The 23,315-nt window shown below is 43.7% G+C and overlaps 1 protein-coding gene across 2 annotated transcripts in view; it reads left to right on the forward strand.

Annotated features, from left to right (window-relative positions):
* The first annotated feature begins 3,845 nt into the window (after nt 1-3,845).
* The window catches only part of LOC311141018 (prostaglandin G/H synthase 1-like), a 93,210-nt gene continuing 73,740 nt past the window's right edge, over nt 3,846-23,315 (forward strand). Inside the window, exons 1-2 of one of the 2 annotated variants that reach the window (XM_084176297.1) lie at nt 3,846-4,064; nt 4,174-4,263. In XM_084176297.1, coding sequence (XP_084032423.1) covers nt 4,058-4,064; nt 4,174-4,263 — 97 coding nt within the window. In that variant the 5' untranslated portion in view covers nt 3,846-4,057. The remainder of the gene's footprint in view (nt 4,065-4,173; nt 4,264-23,315) is intronic. The other variant, XM_084176296.1, reaches the window with a different exon arrangement.

Here is a 23,315-nt window from a genome sequence, read left to right on the forward strand (position 1 = left end):
ACATTTGAATCTGACTAAAGGAGTATTAATTGGTTTTTGTTTCTTTGTCTTTGTCTTTGGGAACAATTAGTGTTCCCCACCCACACATGCGGCTATTCTGTGTTGAGCAGTTAACAAATAACTAGGTACTCCTATCTGCTTAATTTAGAGTTATTCATGTAACTTTAGTTATTCTACAAATGTTGGCCTATATGTTTAGATTTTTTATACATTGTAAGGCTGCATGAAGCAACTCTAATGATGATTTGAAAAAAAGGTTGCATGAAAAGCATGAACTCTGCTTTGTTTTTTTGCGCAGGCTGTACACACTTCATCAGTCTCTCATTCACAATTTAACAAGCACTTGATAATGCCTTGAATTTTCCGGTGGCATCCCCTTCGTTTGGCCGTAATGCCCCCTAAAAAAGTCCACACCTTTTGCGGCCAGTGGCCGAATATAATAATTATAATTCCCTTCTCCCTGAGTGCTGGGTGCTCCGAAGCACCTCTCACTTACATGGCTCTCTATCACGTGATCGGGTCTTTCTCACAGGCTACAAGTGAAGGCAGACACATCGGGGACGCAACTGCGCACGTCCTTATCCAATTCCGAGGTGCATATTGAAAATATTGGAAGAACTGTCCACATTTACTTTTCGTCAGCCAACAAGATGAGTAGGCCTAATGAACAGAAAAAGTACTATTCTATGTCAATCTACTATCCCCCATATTACAAAAGTTTATCTATTCTGTGCGATAAATAAATATTCCAAACATAGTCTGGGACAGTTGTGGATGCGATAGATCCCAAATTAATACAACCACTAGCATCCAAAAAACGTTTTTACGCAATGAGGCTGACACAACAGATCAGAACGTTTAGCTTAAAATGTTGACAAACTCTTCTTCACATTATCAGCTCAGCAATGCGCACACGGCAGTAGGCTATAACTGCGAATGTTCCATTAGCAGGAAAACACCATTATCAAAAGTGACCGCAAATGCGATTATGCATGTAATGCTTTTATTATAAAGGTGCATTTTTATGGTGAAAATGATCTTCAACCAAACTAGAAAAACACAGTTAGGCACTACACCCCTTGTAAAGCGGATTAATGTGCTTAATTTTAAGAAGTTATTTGGCCACTTTAGTTGTGATACAAACCTTATCAAAACATATAGGCCTATGGGCTAGGCTGCATAAGGTGTGAGACTATGATTAGAAAAAAAATCGCCTTACGCTGGGCATCATTCACAAGTGATAATACATAATTCACAAGTGATAGGCTAGTATTGTCACCCATTAGACTATTCTTGATTTAATCTTGTCTTTACATATACTAAATAATATATGTGGGAAATTTGTTTTGATTTAGAATGGACCATTAACATGCACCTGTCTCGAAACAGGGGCAGCGGAAAAAAATACATGTCATCTATGCACTTAAATAGCGAATGGAGGACGCTTTTCCAGTGGTTCATTTTCTTGCCAGCCAGATAGGCTATACTCCTGTTGTAAGGAAAAGCAATGTGCTTAATATTCGGAAAGGTGAGAAATAAATATAGTAGGCCTAGCCTATAGAAAGCTGATGGGATCCTCCTCTTTTCAATAGAGGCCATCACTCAGTTTTTTCTCATGCAATTGCATAGCCTATATAAATGTTACGCAACATGAGCTCATGGGCTCTCATTAAGTGTTTGATTAGATTTTTGATTACATTTGCATTGATGTCAGTGTGATTAGAGGGACAATAGAGTGCTGAGTACCAGGCAGTTAGCAAGTTTGGTAGGCTACTAATGACCATCAGCAGCATCAGAGCTTGGAGAAGCCTAATTACCGTGACTAAACGGTCACGTGGAATTTGACTGCCTTCATGACTTGTGACCGCCGGTTTGGCGATACGGTCACCGTAACAGCCCTAGTGGTGGATAGGCCTTCGCTGCATGCTGCAGGGGTTGCCTTTCACCAGCAGGACCCAGATATTTTACAGGTTAAGAAGGTGGACTTTATGGCCTTTATAGCTATGGTGATTAATGGCACTGCCAAGGTGAACAGGAACTCCAGGAAAATAGATATCACTGTGGAGGCGGTGAAGTGGTTCCTGGGACTGAAAGACTTCTTGGTGGAGGAGTTGCATGGAGTATTGTCACGAGACGTACTAGCCCTTGATCATGACTCTCAGTTCCATTACATTACACATAAGAGTCATTGGATGAAGGCGTCTTCTGTAGGGGGGAGTTTTGTTAAGAGCCGCACCGCTTTGCGGTTTTGAAAGCATAAGGACCGTATCTTTAATATCGGCAATAAATATTTTTCAAAAAACTAAAGATTAAATTGATACACACCTTTATAGGGTTAGGCTGCCCACACGGCCATATTTCCATGTTACAGCGCTTGTTTACGGAAAACAGATGAAAGACAGAGTGGACTAACTGTGCTAATTAGCTATCTGCATCTCCGAACACCTGTTTGTAAACGGAAGACAGACGCCACAAATGTGTTTTCACTGTCTGACAATTACTGTTGGCTGAAACTGTGTTAAAACAGTCTACAGTAAGTGTGCATTTGTGAAATTATTTTTATGTGATTTATGTTTCTAGAACCATACCACAATTGAGAATCGATTCAGGTTTAATTGGAGTATTTGGCTGTTTTGGCGTCAAGAGCCAATTCGCCCTTTAAACAGAACAGGTAAGGTCCTTGGAATAAGAAGTAACATTAGGCTCCTTTAGTCCAATATTGGGATAGAGCCTTACCACCCTCTCAGGCCCCAGAGCCTGAGAAGGGAGATATGAAGACTTGAAGGGAGGAAGAAGTGGGAGTTTTGTTTTTATTTGGGTGGATGAAGTTAGTTTTCCCCATCGCATATTAATTTTCTTTGAAATTTTATTTTTTAACCCCGTCCAGTGTGTGGTGGTTATACACCTTTTTGTGTGTATTCCGCCATAAAACCCACAGAAGAAGAAAAATAAGAGGTTTCTTTCTGTAAAGCTCCCCACTGCAGAAGCGTGTTGCATGTAGGGCCTGCGCCAAATGGACGTAGCCTAAAAGCAAGTTCAAGTCTAGCCTCGTGTTTTTTTAAGGTTGTTATTATTCTTATTTTGTTCCTCCTGCATTGTAAATTCCCACTGGGACCTGGAACTCCACATCCTAAATGGTGACTCTGTAAGTTTTTGTCTATCCCCGATCCAGAATATTTAATTTTTATAGTCATGGAATGCTTTGTAAGAGCTATTGAAGATTGAAATCCGAAATCTTATTATAAAAAATAAATACAAATATGGATTTTTCTCCATCCACCCCTGATTCCGAATATACTATCTTCATAGTCATGGCATGTTTGTTTCAATAGCTATTGACAAGAGAGAACCGAATATCAAATATAAAACCATTTTACCTCTATACTGCTGGGCCACCTTACGATGATGACGATTTTCAGGGTGTGTAATTTGCAACATTCAATGATATTGCAATTGCAAGAAAAGCAAGTATCCATACTACTTTTACGTGGTCCTCTGTAGCTCAGCTGGTAGAGCACGGCGCTTGTAACGTCAAGGTAGTGGGTTCGATCCCCGGGACCACCCATACACAAAAATGTATGCACGCATGACTGTAAGTCGCTTTGGAAAAAAGCGTCTGCTAAATGGCATATTTAGTATAAAGTATCTTCACTATGAAGGGTAATGTTCTTAGAACAACCAATAGATGGAGCCAGTTAGCTACATTGCACACTAGCCAGCCAATAAAATAAACTACATTACACACTTGCCAGCCAAGGTGTTGAGTAGGCTGCACTTGTCATACTGAAGTGAACCAGGAGATGGGGAGCTACACCACTCGTTTCGCTCCTACCAAAGGAACTTTCACAGCTACTGTCGCAGTCATAATGTCCTGTATGCAATTCTGTGTGGACTTGTCCGTTTTTAGATGGTATCTAAACAGTTTCCTGTCAGAAAATACTTCGTATCGGGTATGGGTGTTTATTTATGAGAGTACTCTAATACTTACTTTCTTTTGCACTGCCGTACTGAGAAGAGCGCGCGCGCTGAAGGTGCGTTTTACGCATTAAATCTTACAATGAGAGGTGAGTTCCTTACAGTTAATTCCCCTGCGAATGTATTTAATCAAAGTCGGCAATCCTGGTTATTTTAGTTTGTTTATCAATGAATTCACTTTGATAATTGCGTTTCTAGAGTGCGTCGTGTGCGTATGGGCATTTATCCTGCTGCTAAGATTACCAACATGTCCAGGGGAAGAGGTCAAAGACGCCTCTGCGGATGTTGGTAAGTGTCTAATATCTTGTATTATTATAACCTATAGTATTATTCTCAGGGCTGCCAAGTTTTCCGGGGGCTGCAAACTTTTTCAGGGTTCCGGCCCAGGATTTTTTCCCCTTGCAATTCTACATGTTTTCTAATGGTTTAGCCTTAGGCCCTTTTTAAAGCACAGGTCAGAGGTATTACGTTTTTTTAAAAAGACGAATACACTCAAAACTCGATGACTTGATTTGACGTTACTTAAATATTATTTGGCCATTACATTTAGAGTATGCTAACTGTATAATAAATTAATGGTTGGTGACAGTGGCTAACCATAGTATGGATTGCAGTCTCTCCTTGTCTTTAAGAAACCTATATGTAAATATGTAATTAATTTGGGTGAACTATCCCTTTAAAATAGGACCATAGAAAATCCTGCCTTGAGGTACAGTTAACTGCCAAAATAAAGGAAACCCCCAATGTAGTTTCTTAATAAGGCATTGGGCCACCATGAGTTGCCAGAACAGCTTCAATGTGCCTTGGCATAGATTCCACAAGTGTCTGGAACTCTATTGGAGGAATGCAACACCATTCTTCCATGAGAAATTCCATAATTTGGTGTTTTGTTGATGGTGGTGGAAAACGCTGTCTTAGGCGGCTCCAGAATCTCCCATAAGTGTTCAATTGGATTGAGATCTGGTGACTGAGACACACACACACACAAATAAAATTGTATTTGTCACATTCGCCAAATACAACGGGTGTAAACTTTACCGTGAAATGCGTGCTTAATACAAGCCCTTCCAAACGATGCAGAGTTAAAAAGTAATACTCAAAATGGCTAGTGTGCAATAAAATACAATAAAATAAAATACAATTTTATTGGTCACATACACGTGTTTAGCAGATGTTATTGCGGGTGTAGCGAAATGCATGTGCTTCTAGCTCCGACAGTGCAGTAATATCTAACAAGTAGTATGTAACAATTTCACAACATATACCTACTACACACAAATCTAAGTAAGGAATGAATTAAGAATATATACATATATGGACGAGCGATGTCAGAGCGGCATGGACTAAGATACAGTAGAATAGTATAGAATACAGTATATACATATGAGATGAGTAATGCAAGTCATGTAAACATTATTAAAGTGCCTAGTGTTCCATTTCTTAAAGTGGCCAGTGATTTCTAGTCTATGTCTATAGGCAGCATCCTCTGTGCTAGTGATGGCTGTTTAACAGTCTGATGGCCTTGAGATAGAAGCTGTTTTTCAGTCTCTCTGTCCCAGCTTTGATGGACCTGTACTGACCTCGCCTTCTGGATGCTAGCGGGGTGAACAGGCAGTGGCTCAGGTGGTTGATGTCCTTGATTATCATTTTGGCATTCCTGTGACATCGGATGCTGTAGGTGTCCTGGAGGGCGGGTAGTTTGCCCCCAGTAATACGTTGTGCAGACCGCACCACCCTCTGGAGAGCCTTGCGATCGCGGGCGGTGCAGTTGCCGTACCAGGCAACTGTAAAAGTTTGTGAGGGTTTTAGGTGCCAAGCCAAATTTCTTTAGCCTCCTGAGGTTGAAGAGGCTCTGTTGCAACTTCTTCACCACACTGTCTGTGTGGGGGGTCCATTTCAGTTTGTCAGTGATGTGTACGCCAAGGAACTTGAAGCTTTCCACCTTTTCCACTGCGGTCTCGTCAATGTGGAAAGGGGGGTGCACCCTCTGCTGTTTCCTGAAGTCCATGATCATCTCCTTTGTTTTGTTGACGTTGAGTGAGAGGTTATTTTCCTGGCACCACACTCCCAGAGCCCTCACCTCCTCCCTGTAGGCTGTCCCTCCATTGTTGGTAATCAAGCCTACTACTGTTGTGTCGTCTGCAAACTTGATGATTGAGTTGGAGGCGTGCTTAGCCACGCAGTCATAGGTGAACAGGGAGTACAGGAGTGGGCTGAGCATGCACCCTTGTGGGGCCCCAGTGTTAAGGATCAGCGAAGTGGAGGTGTTGTTTCCTATCTTCACCACCTAGGGGCGGCCCGTCAGGAAGTCAAATCAAATCAAATGTTATTTGTCACTTGCGCCGAATACAACAGGTGTAGACCTTACAGTGAAATGCTTACTTACAAGCCCTTAACCAACAATGCAGTTTTAAGAAAGAATACCCTAAACAAATAAAAAATATAAAGTAACAAATAATGAAAGAGCAGCAGTAAAATAACAATAGTAAAATAACAATAGTGAGGCTATATACAGGGGGTACCGGCACAGAGTCAATGTACGGGGGTACAGGTTAGTCGAGGTAATTGAGGTAATATGTACATGTAGGTAGAGTTATTAAAGTGACTATGCATAGATAATAAAGAGAGTAGCAGCAGCGTAAAAGGGGGGGGGGGGATGCAAATAGTCTGGGTAGCCATTTGATTAGATGCTCGGGAGTCTTATGGCTTGGGGGTAGAAGCTGTTTAGAAGCCTCTTGGACCTAGACTTGGCGCTCCGGTACCGCTTGCCGTGCGGTAGAAGAGAGAACAGTCTATGACTAGAGTGGCTGGAGTCTTTTACAATTTTCAGGGCCTTCTTGACACCGCCTGGTATAGAGGTCCTGGATGGCAGGAAGCTTGGCCCCAGTGATGTACTGGGCCGTACCCACTACCCTCTGTAGTGCCTTGCGGTCGGATGCCGAGCAGTTGCCATACCAGGCAGTGATGCAACCAGTCAGGATGCTCTCGATTGTGCAGCTGTAGAACCTTTTGAGGATCTGAGGACCCATGCCAAATCTTTTCAGTCTCCTGAGGGGAATTGGTTTTATCGTGCCCTCTTCACGACTGTCTTGGTGTGCTTGGACCATTTAGTTTGTTGGTGATGTGGACACCAAGGAACTTGAAGCTGTCAACCTGCTCCACTACAGCCCCCTCGATGAGAATGGGGGCGTGCTCGGTCCTGTTCTTTTTGCCTGTAGTCCACAATCATCTCCACTATCATCTCCAACTGGGTCCAGGACCCAGTTGCACAGGGCGGGGTTCAGACCCAGGGCCCCGAGCTTAATGATGAGCTTCGAGGGTACAATGGTGTTGAAGACTGAGCTGTAGTCAATGAACAGCATTGAACAGTATTCCTCTTGACCAGATGGGATAGGGCAGTGTGCAGGCGATTGCATCATCCATTAATCTATTGGGACGGTATGCAAATTGCAGTGGGTCTAGGGTGGGGAGTAAGGTGGAGGTGATATGATCCTTTACTAGCCTCTCAAAGCACTTCATGATGACAGATGAATGCTACGAGGCAATAGTCATTTAGTTCAGTTACCTTCATTTTCTTGGGTACAGGAACAATGGTGGACATCTTGAAGCAAGTGGGGACAGCAGACTGGGATAGGGAGAGATTGAATATGTCCTTAAACACTCCAGCCAGCTGGTCTGCGCATGCTCAGCGGACGCAGCTAAGGATTCCGTCTGGGCTGGCAGCCTTGCGAGGGTTAACACGCTTAAATGTCTTATGTCGGCCACGGAGAACGAGAGCTCACAGTCCTCGGGGGATGCCTGCGTCAGCGGCACTGTGTTATCCTCAAAGCTTGTCTTGGAGCAAGACGTCAGTGTGCGTGACGTGACTGGTTTTCCTTTCATAATCCGTGATTGTCTGGAGTCTCTGCCACATACGTCGCGTGTGTAAGCCATTGAATTGCGACTCCACTTTGTCTCTGTACTGACGTTTTGCCTGTTTGATTGCCTTATGGAGGGCATAACTGGACTGTTTGTATTCGACTATATTTCCAGTCACCTTGCCGGGGTTAAATGCAGTGGTTCGCACTTTCAGTTTTGCGCGAATGCTGACATCTATCCACGGTTTTTAGTTTGGATAGGTTTTAATCGTCACAGTGGGAACAACATCCCCTAGACACTTTCTGATGAACTCCATCACCATGTCAGTGTATACGTCAATTTTATTCTCAGAGGCAACCCAGAACATATCCCAGTCCGTGTGATCAAAACAATCGTGAAGCATGGATTCCGATTGGTCAGACCAGCATTGAATAGACTTTAGCACGGATACTTCCTGTTTGAGTTTCTGCCTTTAGGAAGGGAGGAGCAGAATGGAGTCATGATCTGATTTGCTGAAGGGAGGGCGGGGGAGGGCCTTGTAGCCATCCCGGAAGGAAGAGTAACAATGGCCGAGAGTTTTTGAAGTTTGAGTACTGCAGGCAATGTGTTAATAAAACTTTGTTAGCGTTTTCCTCAGGTTTGCTTTATTAAAGTCCCCAGCTACAATAAATGTGGCCTCAGGATATGCAGTTTCCAGTTTGCACAAGTTCCAGTGTAGTTCCTTGAGAGCTGTTGTGGTATTGGCTTGAGGGGGAATATACACAGCTGTGACGATAACCGAAGATAATTCTTTCAGGAGGTAATGCGGTTGGCATTTGATTGTGAGGTATTCTAGGTTGAATGAACAAAAGGACTTGAGTTCCTGTAAGTTACCACAATCACACCATGAGTAGTTAATCATGAAACATACATTGCACGATGTACTGAGAACCCAGCTGGCTGTATGGACGGGGACAGTATACCTGAAGAGAGCCATGATTCCGTGAAACAGAGTATGTTACAGTCCCTGATGTCTCTCTGGAAAGAGATCCTCGCCCTGAGCTCGTCTACTTTATTGTCCAGGGACTGAACATTAGCGAGTAATATACTCAGAAGCGGTGGATGGTGTGTACTAAAAGTCCACTCCGAATACCTCTTTTCCGCCGGTGGCGTCTTGGAGCAGCCTCTGGGATAAGTTCAATTGCTTTGGGGGGTACAAACAAAGGATCCAATTCAGGAAAGTCGTATTTCTGGTCGAAATGCTGGGGTGTTACCGTCGCTCTGTTATTCAAAAGTTATTTTCGGCTGTACAGTGCCTTGCAAAAGTATTCATCCCCCTTGGCATTTTTACTATTTTGTTGTATTACAACTTGTAATTTAAATTGATTTTTATTTGGATTTCATGTAATGGACATACACAAAATAGTCCAAATTGGTGAAGTGAAATGAAAAAAATAACTTGTTTCAAAAAAATGTATAATGGAAAAGTGGTGCGTGCATATGTATTCACCCCCTTTGCTATGAAGCCCCTAAATAAGATCTGGTGCAACCAATTACCTTCAGAAGTCACATAATTACTTAAATAAAGTCCATCTGTGTACAATCTAAGTGTCACATGATCTCAGTATTTATACACCTGTTCTGAAAGGCCCCAGAGTCTGCAACACCACTAAGCAAGGTACACCACCAACAAGCGGCACCATTAAGACCAAGGAGCTCTCCAAACAGGTCAGGGAAAAGTTGTGGAGAAGTACAGATCAGGGTTGGGTTATAAAAAAATATCAGAAACTTTGAACATCCCACGGAGCACCATTAAGTCCATTATAAAACAAATGGAAAGAATATGGCACCACAACAAACCTGCCAAGAGAGGGCCGCCCACCAAAACTCTCGGACCAGGCAAGGAGGGCATGCAACACAGAGACCAAAGTAACCCTGAAGGAGCTGCAAAGCTCCACAGCGGATATTGGAGTATCTGTCCATAGGACCACTTTAAGCCGTACACGCCACAGAGCTGGGCTTTACAGAAGAGTGGCCAGAAAAAAGCCATTGCTTAAAGAAAAAAAATAAGCAAACACGTTTGGTGTTCGCCAAAAGGCACGTGGGAGACTCCCTAAACATATGGAAGAAGGTACTGAGCTTTTTGGCCATCAAGGAAAACGTTATGTCTGGCACAAACCCAACACCTCTCATCACCCCGAGAACACCATCCCTGTTTTTCCATCGGCAGGGACTGGGAAACTGGTCAGAATTGAAGGAATGATGGATGGTTCTAAATACAGGGAAATTCTTGAGGGAAACCTGTTTCAGTTTTCCAGAGATTTGAGACTGGGACGGAGGTTCACCTTCCAGCAGGACAGTGACCCTAAGCATACTGCTAAAGCAACACTCGAGTGGTTTAAGGGGAAACATTTAAATGTCTTGGAATGTCCTAGTCAAAGCCCAGACCTCAATCCAATTGAGAATCTGTGGTATGACTTAAAGATTGCTGTACACCATTGGATACCCATACAACTTGAAGGAGCTGGAGCAGTTCTGCCTTGAAGAATGGGCAAAAATCCCAGTGGCTAGATGTGCCAAGCTTATAGAGACATACCCCAAGAGACCTGCAGCTGTAATTGCTGCAAATGGTGGCTCTACAAAGTATTGACTTTGGGGGGGTGAATAGTTATGCGCGCTCAAGTTCTGTTTTATTGTCTTATTTCTTATATTTCACAATAAAACATATTTAGCATCTTCAAAGTGGTAGGCATGTTGTGTAAATCAAATGATACAAACACCCCCCAAAATCACTTTCGCAAGCCACTGTATGTAATAATGTAAAGAACGTTCTGGGCTAATGTGAGAATTAACACCAAAAATACAAAATACTGGAAAGTTGCTTGGAGCCAGAAACAGGGCGGCCATGTCTATCAGTGCCATCTTGTAAAAGCCTGATGCTGCCACCACCATGCTTCACAGTAGTGATGGTGTTAGATGGGTGATGAGCTGTGCCTGGTTTTCTCCAGACATAGTGCTTCGCATACATGCCAAAATGTTAATTTTTTGTCTCATCAGACCACATAATCTTTTACCTTATGCTCTGTGTCTTTCATGTGCCTTTTTGCAAACTCCAGGCGTGTTGTCATGTGCCTTTTTTCTCAGGAGTGGCTTCCATCTGGCCACTCTCCCATAAAGCCCAGATTGGTGAAGTGCTGTAGAGACTGTTGTCCTTCTGGCAGGTTCTCCCATCTCAGCCAAGGAACTCTGTAGTTCTGTCAGAGTGGTCATCGGGTTCTTGTACACCTCCCGGTTGCTCAGTTTGGTCAGACAGCCAGCTCTAGGCAGAGTCTGGGTAGTTCCATATTTGTTCAGTTTCCTAATGGTGGAGACCACTTTGCTCTTGGAAACATTCAACACTCTAGAAAATATTTTATACTCTTCCCCAGATATATGCCTCATCACAATTTTTGAGATCTGCGGACAGTTCCTTGGACTTCACGATATAGTTTCTGCTCTGACATGCACTGTCAACTGTGGGACCTTTATATAGACAGGTGTGTTTCTTTCTAAATCACATCCAAACAATTGAATTGGCCACAGGTGGACTCTCAAGGATGATCAAAGGAAATTGGATGCACCTGAGCTAAATTTGGAGGGTCATAGCAAAGGGGTGTGAATACTTATGTACATTTCATTATTTGCAAACATTTCTAAACATGTTTTCACTTTGTCATTATGGGGTATTGTGTGTAGATGGGTGAGAATGTTTTATTTATTTAATCAATTTTAAATTCAGGCTTTAACGCAACAAAATGTGGAATAAGTCAAGGGGTATACTTTCTGAAGGTACTGTATCTACATGAATGCTGGGTAAAGTGACTAGGCATCAGGATAGATCATAATACTAATAATAATAATAAGAGTAAAATAAAGAACAGAGTAGCAGAAGCATATGATGAGTGTAAAAGTGTGTGTGTGTGTGTGTGTGTGTGTGTGTGTGTGTGTGCGTGCGTGCGGATGTAGTGTATGTGAATGTGTGTGGGTTTTGTGTGTGAGTGTCAGTGTCAGTGTAGTGTGTGGGTGTGAGGGAGTGTGTATGTGTATATATAGTCTTGTGAGTGTGCATAGAGTCAGTGCAAGACAGGGTCAGTGCAGATAGTCCAGGTAACCATTTAATTTACTATTTTAGCAGTCTTATTGCTTGGGTGTAGAAGCCGTCTCTGAACATGTTGGTCCTAGAGCCAATGTTCCGGTACCGTTTGCCGGACGGTAGCAGAGTGAAGAGTTTATGGCTTGGACACACACACACACACACACACACACTTCACACACACACAGACCCCTCTTTCAAAGTCACTGAAATCTCTTCTTCTAGCCATGGTAGCTAAAATACTGGGCATTTTTATACATGACCCTAAGCATGATGGGCTGTTAATTGTTTAATTAACTTAGGAACCACACCTGAGTGGAAGCAACTGCTTTCAATATACTTTATCCCTTATTTATTCAAGTGTTTCCTTTATTTTGGCAGTTACCTGTAGCTCTCCAAGAGGGTTGGTATTTTCCCCAAGTATGGGGGTTTGAATATGTTCATGTGACATTTGATTTCTACAAAATTACTCCACATTCAAGAAAAATCAAATGAATATCAATTTTCAGGTGGTTGAGGCTGATTTGCAAAACCTTGCCATCTTACTCTACATAGGCAAGATCTTTTGCAGTTATGCCTACCGTTTTTGCCTAGCAGCTTGTGCACAATACTAAAATGTCAAAACAGGATATTTAAGGCAAGGGGCATTTCAATATAGCCTATTCTCATTTTATGACTTAGCCTATATTCAGAACACTGGCCATAAATGCTTAGAAAAATGCATAGCCCTCATTTAACTTTTTGTAATTATACAATTTCTTTTCAAAGACACAAGTTGGCATATCTGATTTCAAATAGCCTAATTACATCAGCAAAATTGGTATGTGAATCAAAAGTATGGGGAATAGCAGTAGTGTTTTTGCTGAGATATGCACACTAATTAACCTATATTTTAGTCCATCGTAGGGGATGGGAATAGTTCTACAGGGATTTTTCTGCCACAGAAACCCTCGGCCGTCTAAGCGTTTTTTCAGGACGCCTAAATACAAACTGCAACAAAAAAAAAAATGAATGGAAAAACGCAAATATAAAGTATGTAGAAAATATTATGGACCTATATATTTTTAAATAATATATTCTTTGAGAACTAACAATCACCAAAATAAAAGCTTAACAGTATTTATTTTGTTATTAAGTTTGAGCAAAAGAACACAGATTGAGGCAAAATGCATAGAATTGCGGGAAATTCTTTAAAAATGCAAAATGTTCTCTCAGCTACATGAAAGAATATGTAGAATCCCTGGAAATTAGCTTTGAAACTGCAACATTTTCTCTCAGATCCATGGCAAAATGTGTAGAATTGTATAATAAATTGATAAAGAGTCGAATAAATTGATAAAGGTAACAATGTAAATTTCTCTCAGACAAGGTTATCAAAACGTCACGCCAGGGTAAGCCAACACGAAATAGAGCCCTTACTTTAATTGTTTAAAAAATAAATGGTGGGAAAATGATTGGAACCATTTCCCTGTTTGACCGCTAGGTTTTTGGGGGTATTATGACACCTCCACTGTGGGGCTCTATCGGCACGAATTTGCACGAAGTGGGCAGTTTTGTCACTTCAAGCCCAAATACACTGAACAAAAATATAAACGCAAAATGTAAAGTGTTTCATGAGCTGTTAGTGAGCATTTCTCCATTGCCAAGATAATCCATCCACCTGACAGGTGTGGCATCCCATCCTTTAACCAAATATACTTTTCTGCAGCCCGCCTCACCCAATGTGGAATGGATTCTATTATTTCTTTATTCTAATCAAGAACCTACGGCTGAAACTAGCCAGCTAGCCAGCTAACTAGCTACTTGCTATTAGCCACCGTTAGCGGTCTTCACCACTGTCCGTGGCCTTCCCTACCTACCAGCCAGCTCTAGCCTGGACAATTATAGGTTTGCACAGCGTACTATCGACCCAGAGCATATCGGAGTTTCTGCCGGAATCACTGAATCACTGGACCTTAACACCGGATCATCGCAACTAGCTAGCTGCAACCGAATAGCTGTTGTTGGCTAATTCACCACTGTCCCGATGCAATAGTTAGCCTTGAGCTAGGCCCATCTCCCGGCTATCTACCTCTCTGTCAACCGGATGGGACCTCCTAGTGTCGACACGGAGCCCCGCCGATCCATCACGACTGGTCTGCCAACGTAATCATCTGATGTGGTTTCAACAGGCTTCCCGTTGCGATGACCACGAAGTTCCATCTGCTATGTAGAACTAACAATAATTGTAAATGTAAATCAACAGCCGTGCCTCCTGCTCGCCAGTGCTGTAGCAGCCTACAAACTGCTCACGGACTTAGCTATTGCTGTTCACTGGACATTATGATCACTCAGCTACACAGCTGATTCCTGCTGGACTGTTCCTTTACACGGTACCCTATCCTGTTTATCTGTTTAGCCTCAGCCCAAACTTTCGTCGCCATTACCAGTTGTTGTCTTAGCCCTCTCGAATAACACCTGTGATTGCGTTATACCTCTCTCCCATGTCAATATGCCTAGCCTATTGCTGTTTGGGCTAGTTCTTATTGTACTATTTCACTGTAGAACCTCCAGTCCCGCTCAACCAGCCTCTATCTTTGTCCCACCCCCCATACACACGGAGACCGGCTCAATCGGTACCTCCAGTGATGCTACCTCTTTCATCGTTACCCAATGCTTAGGTGTACCTCCACTGTACTCATATCCTTCCATATCCTTGTCTGTACATAATGCCCTGAATCTATTCTACAACGCCCGGAAATCTGCCCCTTTTATTCTCTGTACCCAACACACTAGAAGACCAGTTCTTAAAGCCTTTAGCCGTATCCTTATTCTATTCCTCCTCTGTTCCTCTGGTGATGTAGAGGTTAACCCAGGCCCTGTAGCCCCCAGTATCACTCCTACTCCCCAGGCGCTATCATTTGTTGACTTCTGTAACCGTAAAAGCCTTGGATTATTGCATCAACATCAGAAGCCTCCTCCCCAAGTTTGAGTTATTCACTGCGTTAGCACACTCTGCCAACCCTGATGTTCTAGCAGTGTCTGAATCCTGGCTTAGGAAGGCTACCAAAAATTCAGAAATGTCCATCCCGAATTACAACATTTTCCGTCTAGATAGAACTGCCAAAGGGGGCGGAGTTGCAATCTACTGTAGAGCTCTATCATACTATCCAGGTCTGTGCCCAAACAGTTTGAGCTTCTACTTCTAAAAATCCACCTTTCCAGAAATAAGTCCCTCACTGTTGCCGCTTGCTACAGAGCCCCCTCAGCCCCCAGTTGTGCCCTGGACACCATATGTGAATTGCTTGCCCCCCATCTATCCTTAGAGTTCGTACTACTTGGTGACCTAAACTGGGATATGCTTAACACCCCGGCCGTCCTACAATCTAAACTAGATTCCCTCAATCTCACACAAATTATCAAGGAACCTACCAGGTGCAACCCTAAATCAGTAAACATGGGCACCCTCATAGATATCATCCTGACTAATTTACCCTCTAAATACACCTGCGCTGTCTTCAACCAGGATCTCAGCGATCACTGCCTCATTACCTGCATCCGTAATGGGTCTGTGGTCAAACGACCACCCCTCATCACTGTCAAACGCTCCCTAAAACACTTCAGCGAGCAGTCCTTTCTAATTGACCTGGCCCGGGTATCCTGGATGGATATTGACCTCATTCCGTCAGTAGAGGATGCCTGGATGTTCTTCAAAAGTGCTTTCCTCTCCATCTTAAATAAGCATGCCCCATTCAAAAAATGCAGATCTAAGAACAGATATAGCCCCTGGTTCCCCCCAGACTTGACTGCCCTTGACCAGCACAAAAACATCCTGTGGCATACTGCATTAGCATCGAACAGCCCCCGCGATATGCAACTTTTCAGGGAAGTCAGGAACCAATATACACAATCAGTTAGGAAAGCAAAGGCTAACTTTTTCAAACAGAAATGTGCATCCTGTAGCACTAACTCCAAAAAGTTTTGGGACACTGTAAAGTCCATGGAGAATAAGAGCACCTCCTCCCAGCTACCCACTGCACTGAGGCTAGGAAACACTGTCACCACCGATAAATCTACGATAATCGAGAATTTCAATAAGCATCTTGCTACGGCTGGCCATGCTTTCACCTGGCTACCCCTACCCCGGCCACCAGCTCTGCACCCTCTGCTGCAACTTGCCCATGCCCCCCCCCCCGCTTCTCCTTCACCCAAATTCAGATAGCTGATGCCCTGAAAGAGCTGCAAAATCAGCTGGGCTAGACAATCTAGACCCTTTCTTTCTAAAATTAGCCACCGAAATTGTCGCAACCCCTATTACTAGCCTGTTCAACCTCTCTTTCGTATCGTCTGAGATCCCCAGAGATTGGAAAGCTGCCACGGTCATCCCCTCTTCAAAGGGGGTGACACTCTGTATCCAAACTGTTACAGACCTATATCCATCCTCCCCTGCCTTTTGAATGTATTTGAAAGCTAAGTTAACAAACAGATCACCGACCATTTCGAATCCCACCGTACCTTCTCCGCTATGCACGCTCAAGGTCCTAAACGATATAATAACCACAATCGATAAAAGACAGTACTGTGCAGACGTCTTTATCGACCTGGCCAAGGCTTTTGACTCTGTCAATCACCGCATTCTTATTGGCAGACTAAATAACCTTGGTTTCTCAAATGACTGCCTCGCCTGGTTCACCAACTACTTCTCAGATAGAGTTCAATGTGTCAAATCGGAGGGCCTGTTGTCTGGACCTCTGGCAGTCTCTATGGGGGTGCCACAGGGTTCAATTCTCGGAACGACTCTTTTCTCTGTGTATATCAATGATGTCGCTCTTGCTGCTGGTGACTCTCAGATCCACCTCTATGCAGACGACACCATTTTGTATACATCTGGCCCTTCATTGGACACTGTTAACAAACCTCCAAACGAGCTTCAATGCCATACAACACTTCTTCCGTGGCCTCCAACTGCTCTTAAACGGTAGTAAATCTAAATGCATGCTCTTCAATCGAACGCTCCCTGCACCCGCCCGCCCGACTAGAATCACTACTCTAGGCGGGTCTGACTTAGAATATGTGGACAACTACAAATACCTAGGTGTCTGGTTAGACTGTAAACTCTCCTTCCAGACTCACATTAAGCATCTCCAATCCAAAGTTAAATCTAGAATTGGCTTCCTATTTCGCAACAAAGCCTCCTTCACTCATGCTGCTAAACATGCCCTCGTAAAACTGACTATCCTACCGATCCTTGACTTCGGCGATGTCATTTACAAGATAGCTTCCAACACTCTACTCAGCAAATTGGATGTAGTCTATCACAGTGCCATCCGTTTTGTCACCAAAGCCCCATATACTACCCACCATTGTGGCCTGTACGCTCTCGTTGGCTGGCCCTCACTACATATTCGTCTCCAAACCCACTGTCTCCAGGTCATCTATAAATCTCTTCTAGGCAAATCCCCGCCTTATCTTAGCTCATTGGTCACCATAGCAACACCCACCCATAGTATGCGTTCCAGCAGGTATATCTCACTGGTCATCCCCAAAGCCAACACCTCCTTTGGCCGCCTATCCTTCCAGTTCTCTGCTGCAAATGACTGGAACGAACTGCAAAAATCTCTGAAGCTGGAGACACTTATCTCCCTCACTATCTTTAAGCGTCAGTTGTCAGAGCAGCTTACCGATCACTGCACCTGTACACAGCCCATCTGTAATTAGCCCACCCAACTACCTCATCCCCATATTGTTATTTACATTGTTATTTATTTTGCTCATTTGCACCCCAGTGTCTCTATTTGCACATCTTCTGCACATCTATCACTCCAGTGTTAATACTAAATTGTAATTATTTTGCACTATGGCCTATTTATTGCCTTACCTCCATAACTTACTACATTTGCACACACTGTATATAGATTTTCTATTGTGTTATTGACTGTACGTTTTGTTTATTCCATATGTAACTCTGTGTTTGTTGTTTTTATCGCACTGCTTTGCTTTATCTTGGCCAGGTCACAGTTGTAAATGACAACTTGTTCTCAACTGGCTTACCTGGTTAAATAAAGAAAAAATAAAAATCAAGAAGCTGATTAAACAGCATGATCATTACACAGGTGCACCTTGTGCTGGGTTAGATAAAAGTGCTTCATTCTATAGCTAGAGGACTCCTGAAATCTCCAGGAGTGATAAGTATACTTTTTTTTTGTCTTTATCTGTTGTGGTCTAATACTGTCTTTTTGCTAGCTAGGGCCATCTACTTTAATTGCTGCCTGTTTTCCCAGTTTGTGAACTGCTGACTGCTCATAATTTGCAGATAGTTGTTGACACATCAACCAGGATCAAGGGGCAGGGTAATTTCTGACTTGTTTTGGTAATCAATGGCTGTATTGGGGGGAGTGGTTTCACCTCTTCTAGGCAATCAGCAATTAGTACAGGGAGGTGTGCTCTCCACCTCTGCTGGGCAATTAGCAATTATTGTTAGTTCTTCAGTCTCCCCTGGTTTCTTAGCGGCAGCTGTAAGCGGCGGTCGTGTCCGTGGTGGTTTTGTCGCAAAACTAAGACCGTCGCCGAAACAAAGACGGCTCTGCCGAGTTGTTCTTCAGAGTTGTTCGAGGAAGGAAAGAGAGGAAGACTCCACATCACTCTCTCACTTGTGTATCTTACCTAGTTATTTACAAATTATCTCATTTTGCTCTTTTGTAGCTTTTAAACTATGTGTGTGTTTCTATACCTGTTCACACCTCTCCCTGCAGGCTTTACAGACGCTCCCCACCCCTTGGCTGCAACCCTTCTAATTTAGTGTACCCTGTGCGCACAACCCATTTGGAATTCCGGGTCTCTGGCAGCATTTGGAACTGCTGATCTGTGGTTAAGAACGCTGAGTTATTGGTGCGGCTGGCTTCCGGGTTAAGCGGGCATTGTGTCAAGATGCAGTGTGGCTTGGCTGGGTTGTGTTTCGGAGGACGCACGGCTCTCGACCTTCGCCTCTCCCGAGTCCATACGGAAGTTGCAGCGATGGGACAAGACTGTAACTACCAATTGGATACCACGAAATTGGGGAGAAAACATAAAAATAGCCTTCAGTGCCTTGACTTTTTGGCCCTGACGGAGACATGGATCACCCCAGAGAACACTGCTACTCCAGCTAATTTTTCTTCATCTAAGTTTTCTCTCATAGTCCGAGAGCATCTGATCGTCGCGGTGGTGGCACAGGTCTACTCATTTCACCTAAGTGGAGATTTTCTCTTTTCTCCCTCTCTCACCTGTGCATCTCCTCATTTCAATTCCATACTGTCACTTGTCCACTCAAGCTTAACATAATTGTCATCTGTCGCTCACCAGGCACCCTTGGAGAGTTCCTCAATGAGCTTGACACCTTGATAAGCTCATTTCCTCATGATGGCTCACCTCTCTTCGTACTTGGCGACTTCAACCTCCTGACATCTGCCTTCGATTCATTTCTTTCCAACTCTTTCTTTATCCTCCTTGCCTCTTTTGACCTCACCCTTTCCCAATCCCCTCCAAGTCAAAAGGCAGGCAACACGCTTGACCTCATCTTTACTAGAGGCTGCTCGCCTACTAATCTCACTGCAAACCCCCTCCAGGTCTCTGATCACTACTTTGTTTCCTTTTCTGTCTCCCTTTCCTCTAACCCTAACCACTCAGTCCCTACCCAGATGGTCATGCGCCGTCGCAATCTTTGCTCTCTCTCTCCCACTACTCTCTCCTCTTCTATCCTATCATGTCTCCCTTCTGCTAAATCCTTCTCCCTTCTGTCTCCTGATTCTGCCTCTTCGACCCTACTTTCCTCTCTTTCCGCATCCTATGACTCGCACTCTCCCTTTCCTCCCGGCCGGCTCGGCCCTCCCTTCCTGCTCCGTGGCTGAGTGACTCGTTGCGAGCTTACAGAACAGGGCTGCGGGCAACTGAGCAAAAACCTTCTGGAGGACCTATAATCCTTTCACTCCCTCCTCTCTACCTTCTCTTCCTCTGTATCTGCTGCTAAAGCAACTTTCAACCACTCTAAATTTCAAGCTTCTGCCTCTAACCCTAGGAAACTATTTTCTACCTTCTCCTCCCTCCTTAATCCTCCACCCGCTCCCCCTCCCTCTCTGCGGACAACTTTGTCAACCACTTTGAAAAAAAGGTTGACTACATCCGCTACTCATTCACTCAGCCTATTGAGTCCACTGGTCTCACTCACACAGAACTACCATACGCCTTGACCTCTTTCTCCCCTCTCTCTCCAGATGACATCCTGTGACTAGTGAGGTCTAGCCGCCCGACAACCTGCATGCTCGTCCCCATCCCCTCCTCCCTTCTCCAGACCATCTCTGGAGACCTCCAATTCCTAATTTTCCTCATCAACTCATCCCTGACCACTGGCTGCATCCCCTGACTTCAAAATGGGTTGCTCCCCTCCTCAAGAAACCAACACTTAATTTCTGTACCATAAGCCGCCTCCAACGTCATTTTAGAGAATTTGGCAATACGTCCAACCGGCCTCACAACCACAGACCACGTGTAACCATGCCAGCACAGCACCTCCACATCCGGCTTCTTCACCTGCAGGATCATCTGAGACCAGCCACCCGGACAGCTGATGAAAGTGTGGGTTTGCACAACTAGGGCTGTTACGGTTAGCATATTACCGCCACACCGGCGGTCTTGAGTCATGACCACAGTCAAATTCCACCTGACCGTTTAATCATGGTAACTAGGCTTCTCCAAAACGCTCTGATGTCGCTGATGGTCATTACAGTGAGGGAAAAAAGTATTTGATCCCCTGCTGATTTTGTACGTTTGCCCACTGACCAAGAAATGATCAGTCTATAATTTTTATGTTAGGTTTATTTGAACAGTGAGAGACAGAATAACAACAAGAAAATCCAGAAAAACGCATGTCAAAAATGTTATAAATTGATTTGCATTTTAATGAGGGAAATAAGTATTTGACCCCTTCTCAAACAGTAAGATTTCTGGCTCCCAGGTGTCTTTTATACAGGTAACGAGCTGAGATTAGGAGCACACTCTTAAAGGGAGTGCTCCTAATCTCAGTTTGTTACCTGTATAAAAGACACCTGTCCACAGAAGCAATCAATCAATCAGATTCCAAACTCTCCACCATGGCCAAGACCAAAGAGCTCTCCAAGGATGTCAGAGACAAGATTGTAGACCTACACAAGGCTGGAATGGGCTACAAGACCATCGCCAAGCAGCTTGGTGAGATGGTGACAACAGTTGGTGCGATTATTCACAAATGGAAGAAACACAAAATAACTGTCAATCTCCCTCGGCCTGGGGCTCCATGCAAGATCTCACCTCGTGGAGTTGCAATGATCATGAGAACGGTGAGGAATCAGCCCCGAACTACACGGGGGGATCTTGTCAATTATCTCAAGGCAGCTGGGACCATAGTCACCAAGAAAACAATTGGTAACACACTACGCCGTGAAGAACTGAAATCCTGCAGTGCCCGCAAGGTCCCCCTGCTCAAGAAAGCACATATACATGCCCGTCTGAAGTTTGCCAATGAACACCTGAATGATTCAGAGGAGAACTGGGTGAAAGTGTTTTGGTCAGATGAGACCAAAATCGAGCTCTTTGGCATCAACTCAACTCGCCGTGTTTGGAGGAGGAGGAATGCTGCCTATGACCCCAAGACCACCATACCCACCGTCAAACATGGAGGTGGAAACATTATTCTTTGGGGGTGTTTTTCTGCTAAGGGGACAGGACAACTTCACTGCATCAAAGGGACGATGGACGGGGCCATGTACCGTCAAATCGTGGGTGAGAACCTCCTTCCCTCAGCCAGGGCATTGAAAATGGGTTGTGGATGGGTATTCCAGCATGACAATGACCCAAAACACACGGCCAAGGCAACAAAAGAGTGGCTCAAGAAGAAGCACATTAAGGTCCTGGAGTGGCCTAGCCAGTCTCCAGACCTTAGTCCCATAGAAAATCTGTGGAGGGAGCTGAAGGTTCGAGTTGCCAAACGTCAGCCTCGAAACCTTAATGACTTGGAGAAGATCTGCAAAGAGGAATGTAACAAAATCCCTCCTGAGATGTGTGCAAACCTGGTGGCCAACTACAAGAAACGTCTGACCTCTGTGATTGCCAACAAGGGTTTTGCCACCAAGTACTAAGTCATGTTTTGCAGAGGGGTCAAATACTTATTTCCCTCATTAAAATGCAAATCAATTTATAACATTTTTGACATGCGCTTTTCTGGATTTTTTTGTTGTTATTCTGTCTCACACTGTTGAAATAAACCTACCATTAAAATGATAGACTGATCATGTCTTTGTCAGTGGGCAAACGTACAAAATCAGCAGGGGATCAAATACTTTTTTCCCTCACTGTAGTAGCCTACCAAACTTGCTAACGGCCAGTCGCTAATGGCCTGGTACTCAGCACTCTATTGTACCTCTAATCACTCTGACATCAATGCAAATGTTATCGCAAATCAAACACTTCATGAGAGTCCATGAGCTCAAGTTGCATAACATTTCTATGGACTATGCAATTGCGTGAGAAAACAGAGTTTTGATTGCCTCTATTAAAAAGAGGATCCCATCAGCTTTCTATAGGCTAGGCCTACTGTATTTCTTTTTTTCTTTATTTGTTTATTTCTCAACATTCCTAATATTAAACACATTGCTTTGCTTTACAACAGGGATATAGCCTACCAGGCTGGCATAAAAATTAACTGTGGGAAAAGCGTCCTCCATTCGCTATTTAAGTCCATACGATGACACTTATTTTTTCCATTCTAAATCAAAACTAAGTAAAGGCAAGATTTAATTGAAAATAGTCTGATTGGTGACATTATCACTTGTGAATTATGCCCAGCAAGAAACAGCGCATTACTTTTTTGTTGTTGACTTTTTCAAATCATAGTCGCACACATCATGTACCATAGCCCATAAGCCTATATGTTTTGATAAGGTTTGTGGGTAGTGGTCCTCTGTAGCTCAATTGGTAGAGCATGGCGCTTGTAACGCCAGGGTAGTGGGTTCGGTCCCCGGGACAACCCATACGTAAAAATGTATGCACACATGACTGTAAGTCGCTTTGGATAAAAGCGTCTGCTAAATGGCATATTATTATTATTATTATTATTACAACTAAAATGGCCAAATGACTCCAAATGTAGCCTGTAGGCCAAGCACCCCTGCAACACGGATGGAGAGCCCATAGCCTACAGAGCCTAGTGAAACCTCTGTTCTTATAAACCCAGTCATTGCGCAATCGCGTGTGAAAATAGTTTTGACTGGCCACTATTTAAAAGAGGATCCCAGCTTTCTCGTGCTGCTATATTTATTGCTCAATTCTTAATATTAAGCACATTTAATCTGGTTTTGACTGGCCACTATTTAAAAGAGGATCC

Source organism: Coregonus lavaretus (genome assembly GCF_964263955.1).
Source record: "Coregonus lavaretus genome assembly, chromosome: 14".
Lineage (NCBI taxonomy): Eukaryota > Metazoa > Chordata > Actinopteri > Salmoniformes > Salmonidae > Coregonus > Coregonus lavaretus.